Source organism: Penicillium psychrofluorescens, assembly GCF_964197705.1.
Source record: "Penicillium psychrofluorescens genome assembly, chromosome: 1".
In the NCBI taxonomy this organism is placed as follows: Eukaryota; Fungi; Ascomycota; class Eurotiomycetes; order Eurotiales; family Aspergillaceae; genus Penicillium; species Penicillium psychrofluorescens.
In genome coordinates, this window is record NC_133439.1 from 161,418 (window position 1) to 177,859 (window position 16,442).

At 53.2% G+C, this 16,442-nt stretch overlaps 5 protein-coding genes across 5 annotated transcripts; 2 read left to right on the top strand and 3 right to left on the bottom strand.

The window, feature by feature from the left end:
• Positions 1-358: 358 nt before the first annotated feature.
• Positions 359-2,695, top strand: PFLUO_LOCUS33 (uncharacterized protein; the record flags this gene model as incomplete). Its single annotated transcript, XM_073780555.1, has 1 exon — positions 359-2,695. The coding sequence occupies one exon, from the start codon at positions 359-361 to the stop codon at positions 2,693-2,695; it is 2,337 nt and encodes a 778-aa protein (XP_073634132.1).
• A 396-nt stretch (positions 2,696-3,091) lies between these two features.
• On the top strand, positions 3,092-4,068 carry PFLUO_LOCUS34 (WW domain-containing protein wwm1; the record flags this gene model as incomplete). The annotated part of the gene is made up of 2 exons (XM_073780666.1): positions 3,092-3,177; positions 3,234-4,068. 2 exons carry the CDS (start codon positions 3,092-3,094, stop codon positions 4,066-4,068), a joined length of 921 nt encoding a protein of 306 aa, XP_073634133.1.
• A 310-nt stretch (positions 4,069-4,378) lies between these two features.
• PFLUO_LOCUS35 (uncharacterized protein) lies at positions 4,379-9,355 on the bottom strand (the record flags this gene model as incomplete). Its single annotated transcript, XM_073780777.1, has 4 exons — positions 4,379-4,584; positions 4,649-4,741; positions 4,797-5,366; positions 5,491-9,355. The coding sequence occupies 4 exons, from the start codon at positions 9,353-9,355 to the stop codon at positions 4,379-4,381; spliced, it is 4,734 nt and encodes a 1,577-aa protein (XP_073634134.1).
• Positions 9,356-10,985: 1,630 nt separating this feature from the next.
• PFLUO_LOCUS36 (uncharacterized protein) lies at positions 10,986-13,145 on the bottom strand (the record flags this gene model as incomplete). Its single annotated transcript, XM_073780888.1, has 5 exons — positions 10,986-12,169; positions 12,220-12,254; positions 12,306-12,796; positions 12,844-13,057; positions 13,108-13,145. The coding sequence occupies 5 exons, from the start codon at positions 13,143-13,145 to the stop codon at positions 10,986-10,988; spliced, it is 1,962 nt and encodes a 653-aa protein (XP_073634135.1).
• Positions 13,146-13,920: 775 nt separating this feature from the next.
• PFLUO_LOCUS37 (ATP-binding cassette transporter CGR1) lies at positions 13,921-15,716 on the bottom strand (the record flags this gene model as incomplete). The annotated part of the gene is made up of 4 exons (XM_073780999.1): positions 13,921-14,352; positions 14,400-14,584; positions 14,635-15,412; positions 15,465-15,716. The coding sequence occupies 4 exons, from the start codon at positions 15,714-15,716 to the stop codon at positions 13,921-13,923; spliced, it is 1,647 nt and encodes a 548-aa protein (XP_073634136.1).
• Positions 15,717-16,442: the final 726 nt, after the last annotated feature.

Consider the following 16,442-nt stretch of genomic DNA (forward strand, 5'->3'; position numbering starts at 1 on the left):
TTCGTCCCAATCCCGAGAATCCAACCCGAAGTTGGTCACTCACGGCCATACGACCTTTCGCCTGGGACCAAAGGGGGGTGGTTGGCAGGATTCTTGTTCTGTCAACATCGACAGACAAGATACCTCTCCATCCTCTTCCCCTTCTCCACAAGTCAAATCCCTTTCCTTTCTCAAACCCAACCAACCGCCACGCCCGGTGAACAGTCACGAGTTCCCTCGAAATTCAAGTCTACGAAAGGTAGTGCCAATTTCGAACGCACCCAGAATCGGCCAAGGTCATTTATCCACCTCAAAATCTTCTTTCCTTGACACTCACGCTGGAAAGTCCACCCAACCACCAATCACGCCCACAGATAATATGAGTGCACCTACACGACGCTCCAGTCGCTCGAGGACCACCCCAGCAAACTACTATGCGCCTATCCGCTTGTATGAGTCTCCCGATGACTCGCCTCCGAGAACTCGCGGGCCCTCTTTGGGTCATGCGGCATCTGAAACTTCTCAGCAGTCCCACACTTTGACCCCCACATCCAAATCTGTTTCACGCGATGTGACAACGGAAGCCAGAGATTTATCCATCCGGCGGCCGGGCTCTCTGAACCTCCAAAAGCTTCTCGGAGACCGCGAAATTGGCTGTGCTGGAAAACAGCGTCAGATTCACAGCCAAATATCCTCCGACTTTCAACTTGTCAAGCAATGGAAGGGCGCGTCAAACGATCTGAACGTTTTGGTTTGGTCCCCGGATTGCACCAGATTCGCGGCGGGTGCTACCGCTCAGTCGGACGACTTGAACATGCAGTACAACCGAGTGAACAACCTGGTTATGGGGGATCTGCCAACGAACTCTCTGAAGGAATTGCCTGACCATTGGATTCCTCGACCGGCTCGGACCGATGCAGCAAGTTCGAATTTTAATGACCATCGCCTCTTCATGAGCGTATCTGACATGCAGTGGATCGGCGACCGGCTCTACACTGCGAGTTTTGACCGAACAGTCAAGATTTGGGATGTTGGAACGCACGCGGGCGTCTCTTGCCTTCAGACCTTGAAACATGATGCAAAGGTGCAGGTTATGGCTCGATCACATCTTGAGTCTGAGATTTTGGCCTCTGGCACGGGTTCTTTCAGGATCTGGGATACACAGGACCTTGCGAACCCCACATATAGCCTTCTTGATATCGACCCTCTGAAGGCCAGCATTGGTTTAGAACCAACTGCCCTTGTATGGGGGCATACTGCGCAAAGTAAGGATCTCTTGGTCGGCGGCATGTCCGGAAAGACTTCTTCTGATTACGACACGGTCAACCACGGCCATTTGGCAATGTGGCGGGCTGCGGAATCTCGTATGGAGTCTATGCAGTTATCTCCGAACTCGCAGAACGTCTTCACTGTTAAGTGGCATCACTCGTTTCCCATGTTCGCAACTGCAAGTTCCGAATCTAAGCAAAAGACCGTGACGTCAGGTGCTCCCAGAAATACTAAGTCGGCTGTGCGCGTATACGACCCCTCGAGAGTTAGATGGGCTAGCATGGAATTCTTTTGTCCCGCATTAGATGTCAACGAAGTCACATTTTGTCCAATGGATTCAATCTACATCACTGCCAGCTGCACGGATGGCAATACTTACGTGTGGGACAACCGCAACCCACGCCATGCCCTCCACCATCTGAGCCATGGACCTCCGCTTAGCCCGATTGACTCAGGTCGTCTTCGAGAAGAAGTGGACGTTGGCGTTCGCGCTGCACTGTGGGGTTGTACAATTGACCAATTCTTTACCGGGGCTTCGGATGGCCTTCTGAAGCGATGGGATATCCGCCGGTCCTGCGAAGATGTTCTTGTCGAGAACACCGCCACTCTAAAAGAGGGGATTGCGTGTGGTGCACTCTCGGATGATCAATCTCAGTTTCTCATTGGGGATAGCGCAGGGGGTATCCATGTCCTGTCTACGGGTGCATATTCTGACCCGGATGATATCGACTTCCGTTTCGAGTGGGCTGCACAACAGCAAGACGACGAAGTTTTTGAGTCCAAGGCGAAAGCCTCCGAGTCCGAGTCCGGGGTAAAAGCCTCCAACGATTACATTGCCTCCGGCCAGCTCTACCGGCATCGCAAATTTGGCATGGGGCAAGGATCGCACTACGAAGGTCCTTATGCCCGCTGGGCCCGCGGCCTTGACGAAGACAAGCCCAAACCGCGAGACATCCAGTCACTCCCTATTCTGGACAAATGGCGAATCCGCCAGCTCGCTGGAGGCCGGGCGAAACACCGAGACGGCCTTGATCCGAAATCAAAGAAAGAGGTCGACAAGCGCAGGATTACTGCTCAAATCCTAAATGGTCGACCGCCCTCGAAACACGGCGTCGAAGGCCCGAAGATTAAACCTGAACCCGGACACCGTCATCTCAAGAAGAGGAAGCGCCGCTCTCCCGAGTTTGTCAATCTTGTCAGTGGCGAGGAGGATAATGTTAAGCCCAAGAAGCTGAAGAAAACGAAAACGACTTTGATCAAGAACACAATCTGGGTCGATCTGACCAGTGTCTCGGACGCTGACGAGGCAGATGCGTCGCAACCGGTGGAGAAAGCTCAGCTGGTAGCGGAGGCCACGCCTGAGAGTTGGCGAGAGAATTCCGAGGAAGACTACTGGTGGCCTGACAGTGGAGCAATTGACCCGAATTGCCCCAAGGTAGTGGTCTAGCTCGGTTTTTTTGTTTGGATTAGCGGCATTGCAAGATACGGCGTTACTACTGATGGACTACTGAATAATAACATGAATGAATTCCATTCCTAGGGCGCCACCTCTTTGGTAGTTACCCACAACCGGTAAACATGCAGTCCTGGAATGAACAATGCGTTTTCCGTCTGTCGTCATACCTCCGAGGTACACAGCACAGCCCCGGTGGCGTACATTGATGCCTGAGGCCGTAAATAGACTGGGTACTCTTAAGTATACCGTCAATCTTCTTCTTCTTCTTCTTCTTCTTCCATTATCCTTCTGCCTTGCATCCAACCAACCCTTCTGCACTTTCTTTCCTCTCTGCAATCATCACTGTGAACTCCTTGCGACTGAATCATCCATCCATCCCCCTCGCTGATGTCGTTCGCTCCGCCCCCCGGCCCACCCCCGCCCTCGGTGCCCGAGGGATGGAAGGTTCAATACGACGACCGCTACAAGACATGGTTCGCATCTTTCTAGCCACCGGAAGCAAATAACCCGTTTCTAACATTCAGCACAGGTTCTACATCGATCTCGCGACGGGTAGATCGCAATGGGAAAAGCCCCAGGCCCATGCTGGTAGCCTCGCGCCTCCGGACGCACCTCCCTCCTACCACGCCGGTTCGGCTGATCCGGCAGCGATAGCCAGCGCGGGCGACAAGAAACAGTCTGCGATGGGGTCCAACAACCCGTACATGACGGCAGGAGGACGGAGCAGTCATAGTCCCAGCATGGTCGACGAGGACGCCCGCCTCGCTGCCAAGTTGCAGGCCGAGGAAGACGCCCGGGCCGGTGGCGCACGAGGGTCCAACACTCCAGGCGCCTCTTCGGACTACTACAACGAGCCACCACAACCACAGGGATATTCGGCCAGGCCACCCAGCTCCCAGAGTCCAGGTCCCATGCCAGAGCAGAAGCACAGCAGGGGCTTGCTGGGTAAGCTGATGGGCAAGAGCTCGAGTAGCAGCTCACGGCCCCAATATGGGTCATATGGGCCACCACAGCAGCAGGGGCCTCCGCCGGGAGGGTATTACGGGGGATATCCGCCGCAGCCACAACCGGGCTATGGCTACCCTCCCGGTCCAGGCTACGGCTACCCACCCCAGGGTGGTTACTATCCGCAGCAGCAACCGCCACGAAAATCCGGCATGGGAGCTGGTGGTGCGGCAGCCCTGGGTGCCGGCGGTGGGTTGTTGGGTGGGTTCCTACTAGCGGACGCTATGGAGGATATGGGAGACCATAATGACTATAACAATGGGGGGGGATACGACAATGGAGGAGGATATGACGATAATGGAGGTGGAGGTGATTGGGGCGGTGGCGGTGATGATGGTGGTGGTGGGGATGGCATGTAGACTTGGGCGTTCTCTTTTTTCCTGCTGTTGTCGTGTTTTGCTACAGGTCGGCCGTTCGGCACCCGCAGTACATTGCTTAGGGCTTTTTGAGTAATGGCAGGACAAGCTCGGGGTGAAATGCCTTGTTTCCTTCATAGTTTCTGCTCGTTTTCGTTTTTCGGGTTGATGATAACAAGGCTGCATGAACGTTCTCTAGAGCAAGACTGCTTCCTATGTTTGATGAATAACGCACACGTAAACGGATGACAGGAATAGTCGGCACAAATGGCTGGCCCGACTGTTGTAGACGACCAGTATTATACCTGTGCTTCTATCCACGCTTCCGGGCAGAACCAGCAGCCTCTCTGCCAGTTGCACCTCCACGAGCCGCCTCCGCATTCGCCATGGGACTAGGAGAGGTCCCGGCCATCCATCCAGCTAGATCGAAGCCGCCTCCGGTCATCGCATTGCCCGTAGCTCCGGTGAGAGGGGAGGAGCGAGACTGTTGTTCGAACTCGGCGCGCGTTTCGGGGTCCACTAAACAAGCATGAGGTGTCAAACACGAAAAAGCAACACACGGAAGGAAAAAGACAAGACATACTGTTCTCCATCAGCTTGGGCATACCAAAAGTAACACCCAGCGCAACAACGGCCATCAAGATCATAGGGTTCTTGAACAGGCTCAGCGGCGAGACTATGCATCCAAAAATCAGCGATGGCATCTTGGCTGAGGAAAAGAGGCTACTCACACTTCGAGCGCTCCTGATAGAAACTCATACGGCCAAGCACCTTCGCCTCAACGACAACATTGTCCTGCGCACCGGTGGTAGCATCGCGAACATATTTCTCTGTACCGCGATTATCCCAGGGATTCCCGCGGAAGGTTTCCCAGACGCCGAGGATAGAGCCGTCGGCGGCGACGTCCACGCGGTACGGGGCAAAGGCGTATTCGCCGGCGGCGCGAATGTCGAGCAGGTAGGACTCCGGAGAAGAGCCTGCGGGGAGGTCTCGGAAGGTGAAGGTCGAGGAGCGGGTGAGCGAAGCTGTTCGGATGTGGTCGTTCTTAGAGGATGAGGGCAGAGTTGTGAGGGTTGCGTGGGAGGTTGCGGGTAGAGCATGTGGGTTGGGGAGGACGTTCGAGGAGGGAACTGTGATTGTGAGGGAGGTACTGGCAGCTAGGGTGGCCAAGAGGGCCCCGACGGAGAGCAGGGAGGGCAATTGCATGGCTGGGGTTGAGGCGTGAAGGGAGACAGGAAAGGAAGGGAAGGAGTGGTTGGGTGGTGAGGTGATGGGCGAGGGAGGGTCCGTGCTGACCAAGGCTATCTAGGGAGTTAGCCCTAAATGCATCAATCCCCGAGTTATATACCCGTCCAGCAATTCTCACACCGGAAGAAAATACACATGAAATTATCTATTCCACTACGACCAGTCTTTCAACCGAACATCCATCCTCCAGGCCATCGTAGTACTCGACCGGACCCTGTCTGCCAAACAAGAGTGCCTCGATAGCGTCCTCTCCCTCGTACTCATCTGCATCACTGCCCGCGCCATCCTCGGCATCTAGTTCCCTCGCGGTGATACGGGCCACCATTTTCTGATTCACACGATAACAAGCAAGTGCATCATTTACAACGCGTCGCGACGGCGTAGCCGAGGCCTTGAGATCACAGAGTGTCTCGCCAAAAGCGTAAAAGACAAAGCTCCCCTGTGGGTACTTCTGGTATGTATATGAGGCAAGCAGCCGCATCCACTCGGTCTGACTGTTCCGCCACATATGGATAAGTGGGTAAGAGCCTGCCTGAGGAGGGCGAAGAGCAGCAGCTCCGGCAGCTGCGTCACGAGCGACGGCTGAGAATTTGTTCGGCTCGGTGTATGACGAGCAGGACTCAACCCAACGTTTGTAGAGCCCATCAACCGATTGCTTGATTTCGTTCAATGCTGCGTTGAGACATCCACTGCCGTGTTGGTAATCGGATTGGGCGGCTTGGCTAGTCTTGCGCCATGGCTGGACAAGGTCTTGGTCGATAAGATTACAGCATTCACTTTCAGGGAAGCACTTTTCGAGCTGGGTGAGGACAGTAGTGCGCTCGGCTTCGGCAACAACGAACTTGAGGTAATCCACGATGTTTGACTGTTTGGGTCTGCGCTGAGGATTCCGGTAGGCCGGAGGAGAGCGCTGCTTAGGGCTGATCGTCTTGAGGTACTCTTGCCATGCCTGCTCTGCAAGGTGCACGCCGCTCTTGCGCCCATCAACCAGGTGGCTAAGAAGACAAGCCAGTTCTTTTGCCTTGGCGGAGTCGATGGACTCGTCATAAGCAAGCTTCTCGTGTTCCACAGTGCAGCGGCCCAGATTTGACATGGTGAGATTAAATGCAAAGGCTCCTTCGAGGAACTCCTCCGTTGACTGCACCTGCGCCATTGGCACGGAATGCTTAGTCAATCCGAAGTGCTCAGTCGTGTACTCCTCCAAGGGAAGGTCAGAATTGCGGAAACTGTTCACAATTGCTGGATCCCAACAGATCCAGGGCGTGTCACCATCGTAGTCTCCGCCAGATAGCATATGTGCCAAAGGTACGTCACCCTTTGTGGGGAAGACAATTACGTTCTTGAAATGACGGAGCTCAGCTTTCCATACTGCTCTGCGTCGCTGAATATCCGACGGGAAATGGGCCGGAAGACGCCCAACCAGCACATCCACCCCGTCGAGCAGGTTGTCTTCAAACTGACCCCGAGGGTCTCGCCAGTTCTGCGAGAAGCCAAAATGCACCTCGTCTGCTTCAAGCACCCTATAAGGATCGGCAACGCAGTAGGCATACGTCGACAAAGGCACCTGGATATGAAGATCTTCCACGTGGCGGTCCAGAAGCCAAGTCAGGTATTTTCGCAAGCGCACTCGGAGCGGGTAAAAGGTCTGAGGCGCGAACCCTGCCTCTGCCATGCGAATAATGCACTCTGCATCGTTGGCCATCCACTGTTCTAGGCGTCGAACTTTGCCAGCACCCTCATCTCCGGACGGCCGGAGTTTCTGCATTAGACCCCGACAGAGGACATGGCTATTGGACCGAATCACTTCCGCAAAATCATCGTAGAGAGTTTCAATGCCTGCGCGGGTGAGAGTAGCAATATATTCCTTGACATTGCCTCCCTGTTCAAGGATAGCCAGGAGCTGGATATTCAAATCAACGGGGCGCAACGGCTTGGCCCAATTCACAACTTCAAAGGTCAGCTGCTCGTCGTCGGTTGGTCCTTTCCAGTCCTGTGGATGCGGCTGGATTTTGAGCTGCGAATCGGAAATCTGGATCCAGGTGTCATTGGTATACTTCGTTTTGATACTGGGCTCGTGTCGGTCTACCATCCAAAGGCCCTTGGCACCTGCAATGCGACCCTGGAAGGCACTGGGGGTCGCGGTGGGGATGCCCAAGCAGTCACAAATATGCTTCGCCATGTTTCTCGACATCAGGGCACATCCGTCATTCATCACGGCACGATTGGGATCATCCCTCAACCAGTAGATCTGCGTTCTCTTCAAAGTGATGGTGGCGAATGTTTTGGAAAGGCCCAGGTGAATGCGTTGGAAGAGCTTGCAGTTGCTCTGGTTGATATTTGCTTCTCGTGGCATGTGCCATTCCAGTAGAGCCTCCACGCTCATTGGGGTATGGGACTCGCTGCCCTGTCCGGAAGGTGCCATCACCGGCGGGCGCAAGAGACGATGGTCAAAGTCCACACCGTCAATGGCAAAGAACTCGACCCGGAAGCGAGGCTCCAACTTGGTCTTACGCTTGGACTTGACTTCTTCCACGTAAAACGGCCGCCATGTCCGTCCGACACAGTGGTGATCATGGCGTGTTAGCCACGCGGCGATACTCTCACGGAGAATCGACGGCTCGGAAGTATTAGCCAAATGGCGAGGGGGGCGAGACGGGGCGGGGAGAGTGAGCGTGAGGAATCGATCGGACCCAAATCGCCGGTAAAACCGACAGGTTCTTTCGGCCTTGAGGGGGTTCAGTCGCAGTTTGAAAATGCCGGGCTTGGACTCGACACACCAATCCAGCTCGCCTGTCATAACCACTGCTTCTGAATGTCTGTCCGTTTTGAAATCACCCACCGCAGCGTCCCAGACTCGGCGCGACGACTTCTCAGGAAGAGGTTTGCCATTGCGCTGATTGTGTTTCCCGATCCACTCCCAAAAGCGATCATGGCTTTTGTGGGGGAGATTACCGCCTCTCAGCATACAATCAAGCGGCAAATCCCACGCACGTCCGATGCGCTCCAGCTCATAGCAATGCCGCAGGGGAACGGTGACAGGCAGAGATTGCTCGATTGAGAAAGGGCCCGCACGAAGAAGCTCTTCAATTACCTGGTCCTCGGTGTAGGCGTGCGATCTTTTACCGCAAGATTTATTTGCGATCGATTGCGTAGCCTCTATGCTTCGGGTCATCTCCTCGCTGAGCATATATCCCACCACTGAGTCCGCATACGTTGATTGAGTAGCCAGCGAGTCAGTCACTTCCGTGGCGTCGGTGTCAAAGGAGTTTCCTAGACGAGTGCTGTGCGACGCAAAGACCGAAGATGCGGTGGCAGTCGAGAAGCTGATAGGAGGTCGCTCCGTCATGTTGCAGCGACTGCCGATCTCATGGGATGCAGGAGGCTCTCGTCCCGTCAGTCTCTGGATAAAAGACGACGGCGGTGCTTGCTTCGACTCAAACAGTACGGGCGTCGTATCCAAAATATTCGACACCGCAACACCCGCCTTTTCAAACGCAGGGATCTCCAGTTTGCCCGAGGTGGGTGCCGAATTCTGCGCAGCGCCATAATTCTTGATTGGCGAGTTGGGGGCTGTGTGAAAATTATCCTCATCCTCTGACAGCCTCGGTTTTTTCGGCAACAAATCCGGCGCAGTCTCAGCGGCGCCTTGTTCTGGAATCCGTTTGTGGGTGATGGAGCCTTTGCTCATCAGATAAACCTCATCGCTGACCAGCTGCTCCAGGTATTTCATGCGTTCGTCTCTCTCATGGTCGCTGACACTGGTCAGTCCATCACAGCTCGATGGAGCCCCGTGCCTACGGTTCTGGGCTGGTCGTGCGGCCGTCCATTCGTCGAAATTGTGCAGTAGAGGGCTGAGGATGTTGGGACGCCAATACAGGATCTTTAATCCTTTGAATAGCTTCCAGCGCCGCGATGTCTTGTTTTCGAGGTTTGCGGGGGACGCGTTCTGGGCCCACGCGATTTCCAGGCCGTATTTTTCGTTCAAGGTGTCGATCAGGCCGTGGAGGTTGCTTCGGGAGCGTTGGGGGGTGCGTGGGTTCATGGCTGTGGCGGGAGTGGGGGTTGAGCAGCTCCAGACCCGTTGCTCCCACACATGCAACGGATTCTCAGGATGACCATAATCGTGGATGAAACTATTACTCGAATTTCTCGATCAGGAGGCTCAGCTCCGAGGCAGGGAGTGGGTGACTGGTGATAAGGTGCTTGGGCACCAGTGTTGGGCATGGGAGCCTGGAGAGGAAGGAAAGAAGCACTTCGTTCTACCCCGTGTAGCCAGGCGAATGCAATCAGGTGACCCCCTGTGTGTCAAGTAGTGGTACCCATACATACGTGACCATCTCTTCAGCTGGCCATATCTGTTGGTAGGAATAACAGGGGTTAGACGAGCTACGAGTGGATACTCTCCCTCGGCCCCATCGGCCGCGGGAGAAGGCCATGGAAGGGATTGATTTAGAAGGCCGAAGCATGAAAACTGGGATGCATGGTGATCTACATAATCCAACACGGCCAGGGCGCATATTGTCGACGGGCCAAACGAACCGTTGGGAGATTGAATAATCCTGTAGGATTCCCGGGCGTACGTATATATTGCCCTGTTGCAGTAGTATCTACTCTCAACGCTCGGGGTAAGGAGGCTAACGTATATTAAAGGTCGCATCTGCACATCTAAAGAAGAGATTACACCATCGAAGTCCTTGAACACAAAGCCTACCTACGCCTTACTGAAGCTAATCAACATGGTTACCCTGAATCCAAAACTTTTGGCCATAGCTGCCATCACTATAAATCTCTCATCTTCTGTTTCGGCATGTCTCGAGATCACTGCCTACGTGGGCAATGGGAATTACTTCTCCGACGGCGCTTATGGCAATATCACAACAGTCGATAACGACGTTCAGACATGCGGTGGCGATATAATCACTGGAGACCAGGACATTGGAAGTATGTTTCTTTATTATGACTTTCTATCTCTTATTATGAGCTAGCTCTGAAACTTGGTATAAAGATGGCTGCATCAGCGGCTTCTCGCTGAACTACGACTATACCGATAACAATGGATGGGGACCCCTACCAATCACTTACATCAACCAGGGGGGAGATTTGTATGCAACTCATCAATCGATTGTAACAGGGCAGCTTCGAGGCTAATATCGTATAGTTACCAATTTAATATCCCGTGCACCTTAGTGGAAAACCAAAATAATGGCAAGGAGGAGCTCTATTATTGCAGTCTGTCTCAATTCTGCTAGTGAAGAGAACTTTAGGGGAGTTGGTGTCAAAATACATTGAAACTACTCGCCCGTGGGCATTATTGAAGTTGGAGAGGAACTGTTTGGCATATTTTTGGGGAGCGTAAAGTGAGACATTAGTCTCGGATTTCGCAATACATGTTCCATATTGTCCTGAGACGTATACACCCTAGGTACTCTTCATCTGGTCTTGTTTAGATGACTGCCCCAGGTTTCAATTTTGCATTCATACATCTGTACAATTTAGATATACTTCCAAGGGACACTCGTAATTCTCATTGTATAGCTGCTCTTTACATCGGGTCAGAGGTGCCCAACCGTCCTTGTCGCAGGAAATACCCACACGCTGGCAATTAGAGTATAATTCCCGTTCCCAACCAACCGTCTAACCACCAAGACACGAATATTTCAGGCATTATGGCATCACTTCTTGAGGAGGACTCCATCAAAGTAGCGAGTCAACGCATCCGCGTCCTCCAGCTCCCCCACCCACCCAATATACTGATCGGGACGCACCACGACCACCGCCCCGCGCGTTCGGTCGGCCGCCCATTTCGCATACGTTTGGCCATCACATTCCCGGTCCCAAATACAGACATCGTCACACCAGATTCTACTGTAGTCCCAACCCATCACGGGATCTAAAGGGCGCAACACATCCGGGAACTGAAAGAACTCCGCCTCTCGCCAGGGAGCACTGTGGATAGTGACCAACAGAATCGGACTGTGGAAGCGGCCGGGGATGGACGCATAGCGGGTCAGACAAGAGTCTTGTCCCGCCAGAAAACAGCTGAGCCGTTCGATTCGCCGCCTCTGGGCTTCGACGCGAACATCCCCCGCCAGTAAGACCACGTGGAAGCGCCCATCACTCTCAAGGAGCCGAGTCGTCCACTCGGTCCGCCCTTCAGCCTGGTTGCGTAGTTTGGCTGGTGGGAACCGCTCGCCAGGGATCAAGCGGCGAGCGACGGCCGGTCCGTCCTCGCCGTCGTTCTTCCAGACCAACAAGCTCGCTCCATAGAAGACCTTGAGACCATCGGCAAAGTCCTCAAACATTTCCACAACTTGGATCATACTTTTAGTCTTTTCAGAGGTACCAACCGCATGAAGTTTGTCATCTGTGAAGCTTTTGGACCAATGTCGGTCAAATTCAAGCAGCATCTCCGCTAGTCGATGACGCTCGGGGTTGTACGTCTCGAGAATCGAAGGATGAGCCGTCCCTGCTGCAACGAGCCCAATCTTCCAGCCGATATTAAACCCATCCTGCATGCTTATATTCATGCCCAAACCCACTTTGGGTGAATGTGTGTGCACGGCATCGCCGGCTAGGAATATGCGGCTTCCTTTGGAGAAAGTCGGGGCGATTCGTTGGGCAACCCGGTACGCAGTCCACCAGTCGCAGATCCGGAATTCGAAGGAATATGGGGACAGAATGTTCTGGACCCGTTTCCGGATCATATCCAGTGTGATGGTTGACCTGTCGAATTGTCCACCAGTGGCAGTATCAACAACATGAACTGGCACATATAGACGCACCAGGTGCCGTTCGCGAGGGATCACAAGCATTGTGCCCGATACATTGGTGACTGTGCTGATGCGGCGGATGTCCGCTGGTAAATTGTCAGCGTAGAATCTGGAATTATGTGCCCCCAGTACTTACGAAAGTCCGTGATGGGAATAATATCCATCACTCCCCTACAAGCGCTGTTAGCTTCTATTTTTGAAGACATTATCTCGGTCACTAACCAGATGTGATCTGTACTCGATCCCTCAAGAGGAATATTCAGCTGCTTCCGGGTCCAGCTGTGTGCACCATCACATCCAATAAGGTACTTCGCCTTCACGATCTCTACCTTTGCTTGGTGGCTCCGACTACGCTGGATTAAGTCATCCCAGTCATCAACTAGTAAATTGCTCCGGTCAAGACCGTTGTGTACCGTCGTTGAGCCATCTCCGTTGCCAGGACTACCAGTCAATTTCACCTCATCGCCGTCGAGAGTTCGCAGCTGGACTGTGATAGGATATGCAGTTGGATCGTCTTCAAGATTCTCGTCATACTCCAATGACTCTGCAATGATGCCTCGTTCCACCTCGAGTTTAGAATGCTGCCGGATACTGTCGAGAATGAAGCGCTCAATGCGACCCTGGTTCAAGAGCGTGCTGTGATAAGGCGACTCGTTGACCTTGGCTGGCGTATGAGTGCCTTGTCGGATCAGGGTACCATTCTTACCGGGCACCTGCTCTTAGTAAGTAAGTTTGTGTTTGGCCCAAGGCGTTTACCGACCCAGAAATTGACCTCCACGGCTATATGCCCCTCATGTAGAATGCGATGCTGTATGCCCATGCTGTCGAACAGCTCTAGCGTACGTGAGCGTAACCCATCTGCTTGACCGGTAAACACTTTTGTCCCGCGTTTATCGATAATTCGGGCCTTAATTCCGCAGCGTGCCATCCAATACGCTGCCATCAGGCCAGATGGACCGGCGCCAATGATAAGCCTAGCAGGGTCAGGCTACGGCCAGATAGATGGCAAAGTGGTGGATCTCACGCATCGATATGAGATTTGAAGGTCTTTGCTTCACCCATTATGCTCGGTCTTAATGTTAGTGTCGGTTGGACAAATGTCTATCGACATTGAACCTACTAAGCCCTTTTATAATTGACCGTTTAATCCTGTAGAACGGCCGTTTGCCACGCCCGCGGAACTTAGTTAGTGCATAGCCTGTCTGTAGGTTGGCTGTTGTCACGTTTGTAGCAGACGACAAGGATGCAGGACCTGTGGCGCATCCACGGGTGTGATTTAACTGGATACATATTTTCGCCGGATAAGAATGCCTTCGGATCTCCTAGTCCATCAAACTCTATCTTGGGCTAGAAGTCTTGCTTCGATGAGGCGAGGTATCTGCTTTGATATTCCATCTTGCTCCTAGTACAGCTTCATATAAATAGGGGGAAGAAAGAACGTGGACTTTCCAAGTGTTCGGTTTTTAGGCAGAACTAATTAGACTGGCGATATGAGCATGCATTCCGAGTGACAGATCATGAGTGCATGGAAGGACAGGGATCCGAGTTACGCAGAATGGACAGCCGGAGAGACAGGATTGCTGCTGAGTCACTGCGAGAAAATGGTACGTTTCACTGCATAACTGGCTTTTGGTAGTTGGCGGAGCATCAGAGACAACTGTATATCACTTCTTATGTACTTTTCATGGGTCGAGGGTGTGGTTCATCGAACATGGGTAACCTGTACATGATCACGCGCATGGCAAATCAACTGATTATACAATTTTTGTAGTATATGAACCAATACATGTTCACCAAATACATTGCTATTAATCAAAAACAATTCCATCCATCTCGCTTACGCAGAGGGAACCATCTTCTCCGTGACGTAGAGGTCGACATACTGGTCAACATCATAGTTCTCCAGCTGCTTACGGTCATTGCCCAGGTTCACAAGCTGATCGATGCGGGCCTGGTCAAAGTGTGCCTGCAGGTGGCGCTTGTACTTGGCGAGGATCTCGGGCTTGGCCTCCTCACGGCGCAGGCGGTGGCCCAGCGGAGCCTCGACAGCGACTTCCTCAAGCACGGTGCCATCGTGCAGGGTGACGGTCAGCGCGTTGGGGATTGTGCGCTTGCTAGGGTTGTGGTAGTCCTTGGTGAACTGCTCATCCTCAACGCAGCGGATGCGCTTGCGCAGATCCTCAACCAGAGGTGAGGTTGCAGCCTCAGAGCCGTCAGCGTAGTCGTTGGCCGTCAGGCGGTTGAAAGCGAGCATCGTGGCCACCATGTACTGCTCGGCGATTAGCGATTTCCGTAGAAAGAATCCACGGCACTCACCTGAACACAGTGATCGCGGTCAGCGAAGTTGTCCATTGCCTTAAACTGCTTGTCGATAATACGGATGCAGGCCTCGTGAGTGCGGTTGGTAATTTCCTTGATGTCCTTGGCGCTCTTGCCCATGGCGGCAAGCTTCTTATTGATGGTCTGAGCCGCTTCAATCGCAGTCTGAGAATGAAATTCGGCTGTTCACGAGAATCAGCACCGCTCAATTGATAAGGCGGGGCATACTTACCAGGATAGGACACCTTGAACAGAACGTTCTCCATAACGTAGCTGCCATACGGACGCTGGTACTGGAACTTCTTGCCCTTGAACAGGACATCATAGAAGCCCCAGACAGGAGCAGAGAGCACAGTGTGCAGACCACCCTCACCCTTCTGCACCTTCAAAACCAAGTTGACAGCACGTTGGCAGGCATCACCGGCAGCCCACGACTTGCGCGACATAGTGTTGGGCGTGTGACGGTAAGTGCGGAGGCTCTGGCCGTCCACCCAGGCCTGGGTGATAGCGTCGGCGGTCTGCTTCTCGTTCAATCCGAGCATCTTGGCGACAACGGCCGTAGTCGCGACCTTGACTAGCACGACGTGGTCCAGGCCGACCTTGTTGAACGAGTTCTCCAGCGCCAGCACACCCTGGATCTCGTGGGCTTTGATCATGGCCTCCAGAACCTCGTGGACCTTGACAATCTTGCCCTGGCCTACGTTGCCGCCCGCACGGTTAGTGCGCGAAATCCAGTCCGCCACAGCCAGAATACCACCCAGGTTATCGGAGGGGTGGCCCCACTCCGCAGCCAGCCAGCAGTCATTGTAGTCCAGCCAGCGGATCATGGCACCAATGTTGAAGGCACCGTTCACGGGGTCCAACTGGTAAGGCGTTCCCGGCACGCGGGTGCCGTGGGGGACGACGGTGCCATCCACCACGGGGCCGAGCAGCTTCGCGCATTCCTTGAACTTCAAGGCCTCCAACCCACAGCCAAGGGTATCGAGGAAGACCAGACGAGCCGTGTCGAACTGTGTCGCATGGTCAGCGTATGCAAGGTAGCGACCCGACGAGACAACTCACCGCCAGGTCGGAATCCACGTTGTATTGGTGGATGTAGCTGGCCATGTCCTGGATCTCGGGGTCGTAGGACTTGTCGACGGAGGCCGGCGGAGCGGCAGACTGACGAGCGGCCATGTTGGAAAAGTGCGAGGCACGGGGAGCAGCGGTGGTCGTGGCGGAAGGAGTTCGAAGAGGAAATCTGGAGACGACGGGGATGCGGGCCAACGTGCGGGGGGTCGTGTGGGTCAGTCGTCGCAAAGCGGGAAGGGACATGGTGAGAGGAACAGCGAAGGGAAGAAGAATTGGGAGAGGAGGAGAAAGAGAGGAGTGCAATTGAGGAAGATATGTGGAGAGAGAGAGGGAGTTATTGGTGTGGGAAGAAAGGGTGGGTGAGCTCAAGTTGACTTCACTGGGCCGAGGGTCGGTTAGTGACGGTCGGAAGGACATCCTGACTACTATGTACAGTGCTATGTAAACGACTTTTGATATTATTCACCGGAACTACGTAACTAACTAACAGGCCCTACCGATGAATAACTCCTAATAAGCTCTTCTCGAATGATCAGCTATGATTGTGTGAAGAATATCGTCAATAATGGATTTGTTGAGGAAGCCCGAAAATCGCCCGGCTGAGCGAAACTCGGGCGCCGAAAGACGGGGGGATCGATCCTGTCTTTTCACGTGTGTCGATCACAGCCTTTCCAAAAAAAAATATCGGGCAGGAGTAGAACATAGTGGCTAGCATCAAGTATATTTTTGTGACATATAGATTTGGTGCCACTGTAAATGTATTTTTTGGTAATGGAAGAAAATATTTATTTGATTTCAAATTTAAGCTAGTTCATACTATTTATTAGCCTACAATAGTATCACACTAATAATCAAACAAAATAAGCATTTTGTTGTTGAAATATCGAGTTGTAAATATTATGCATTTACTATGGTGTTTGGGCGTGTCGCTAGTGAATTACGTTACTGGGATAGATGACAAATGAAAGA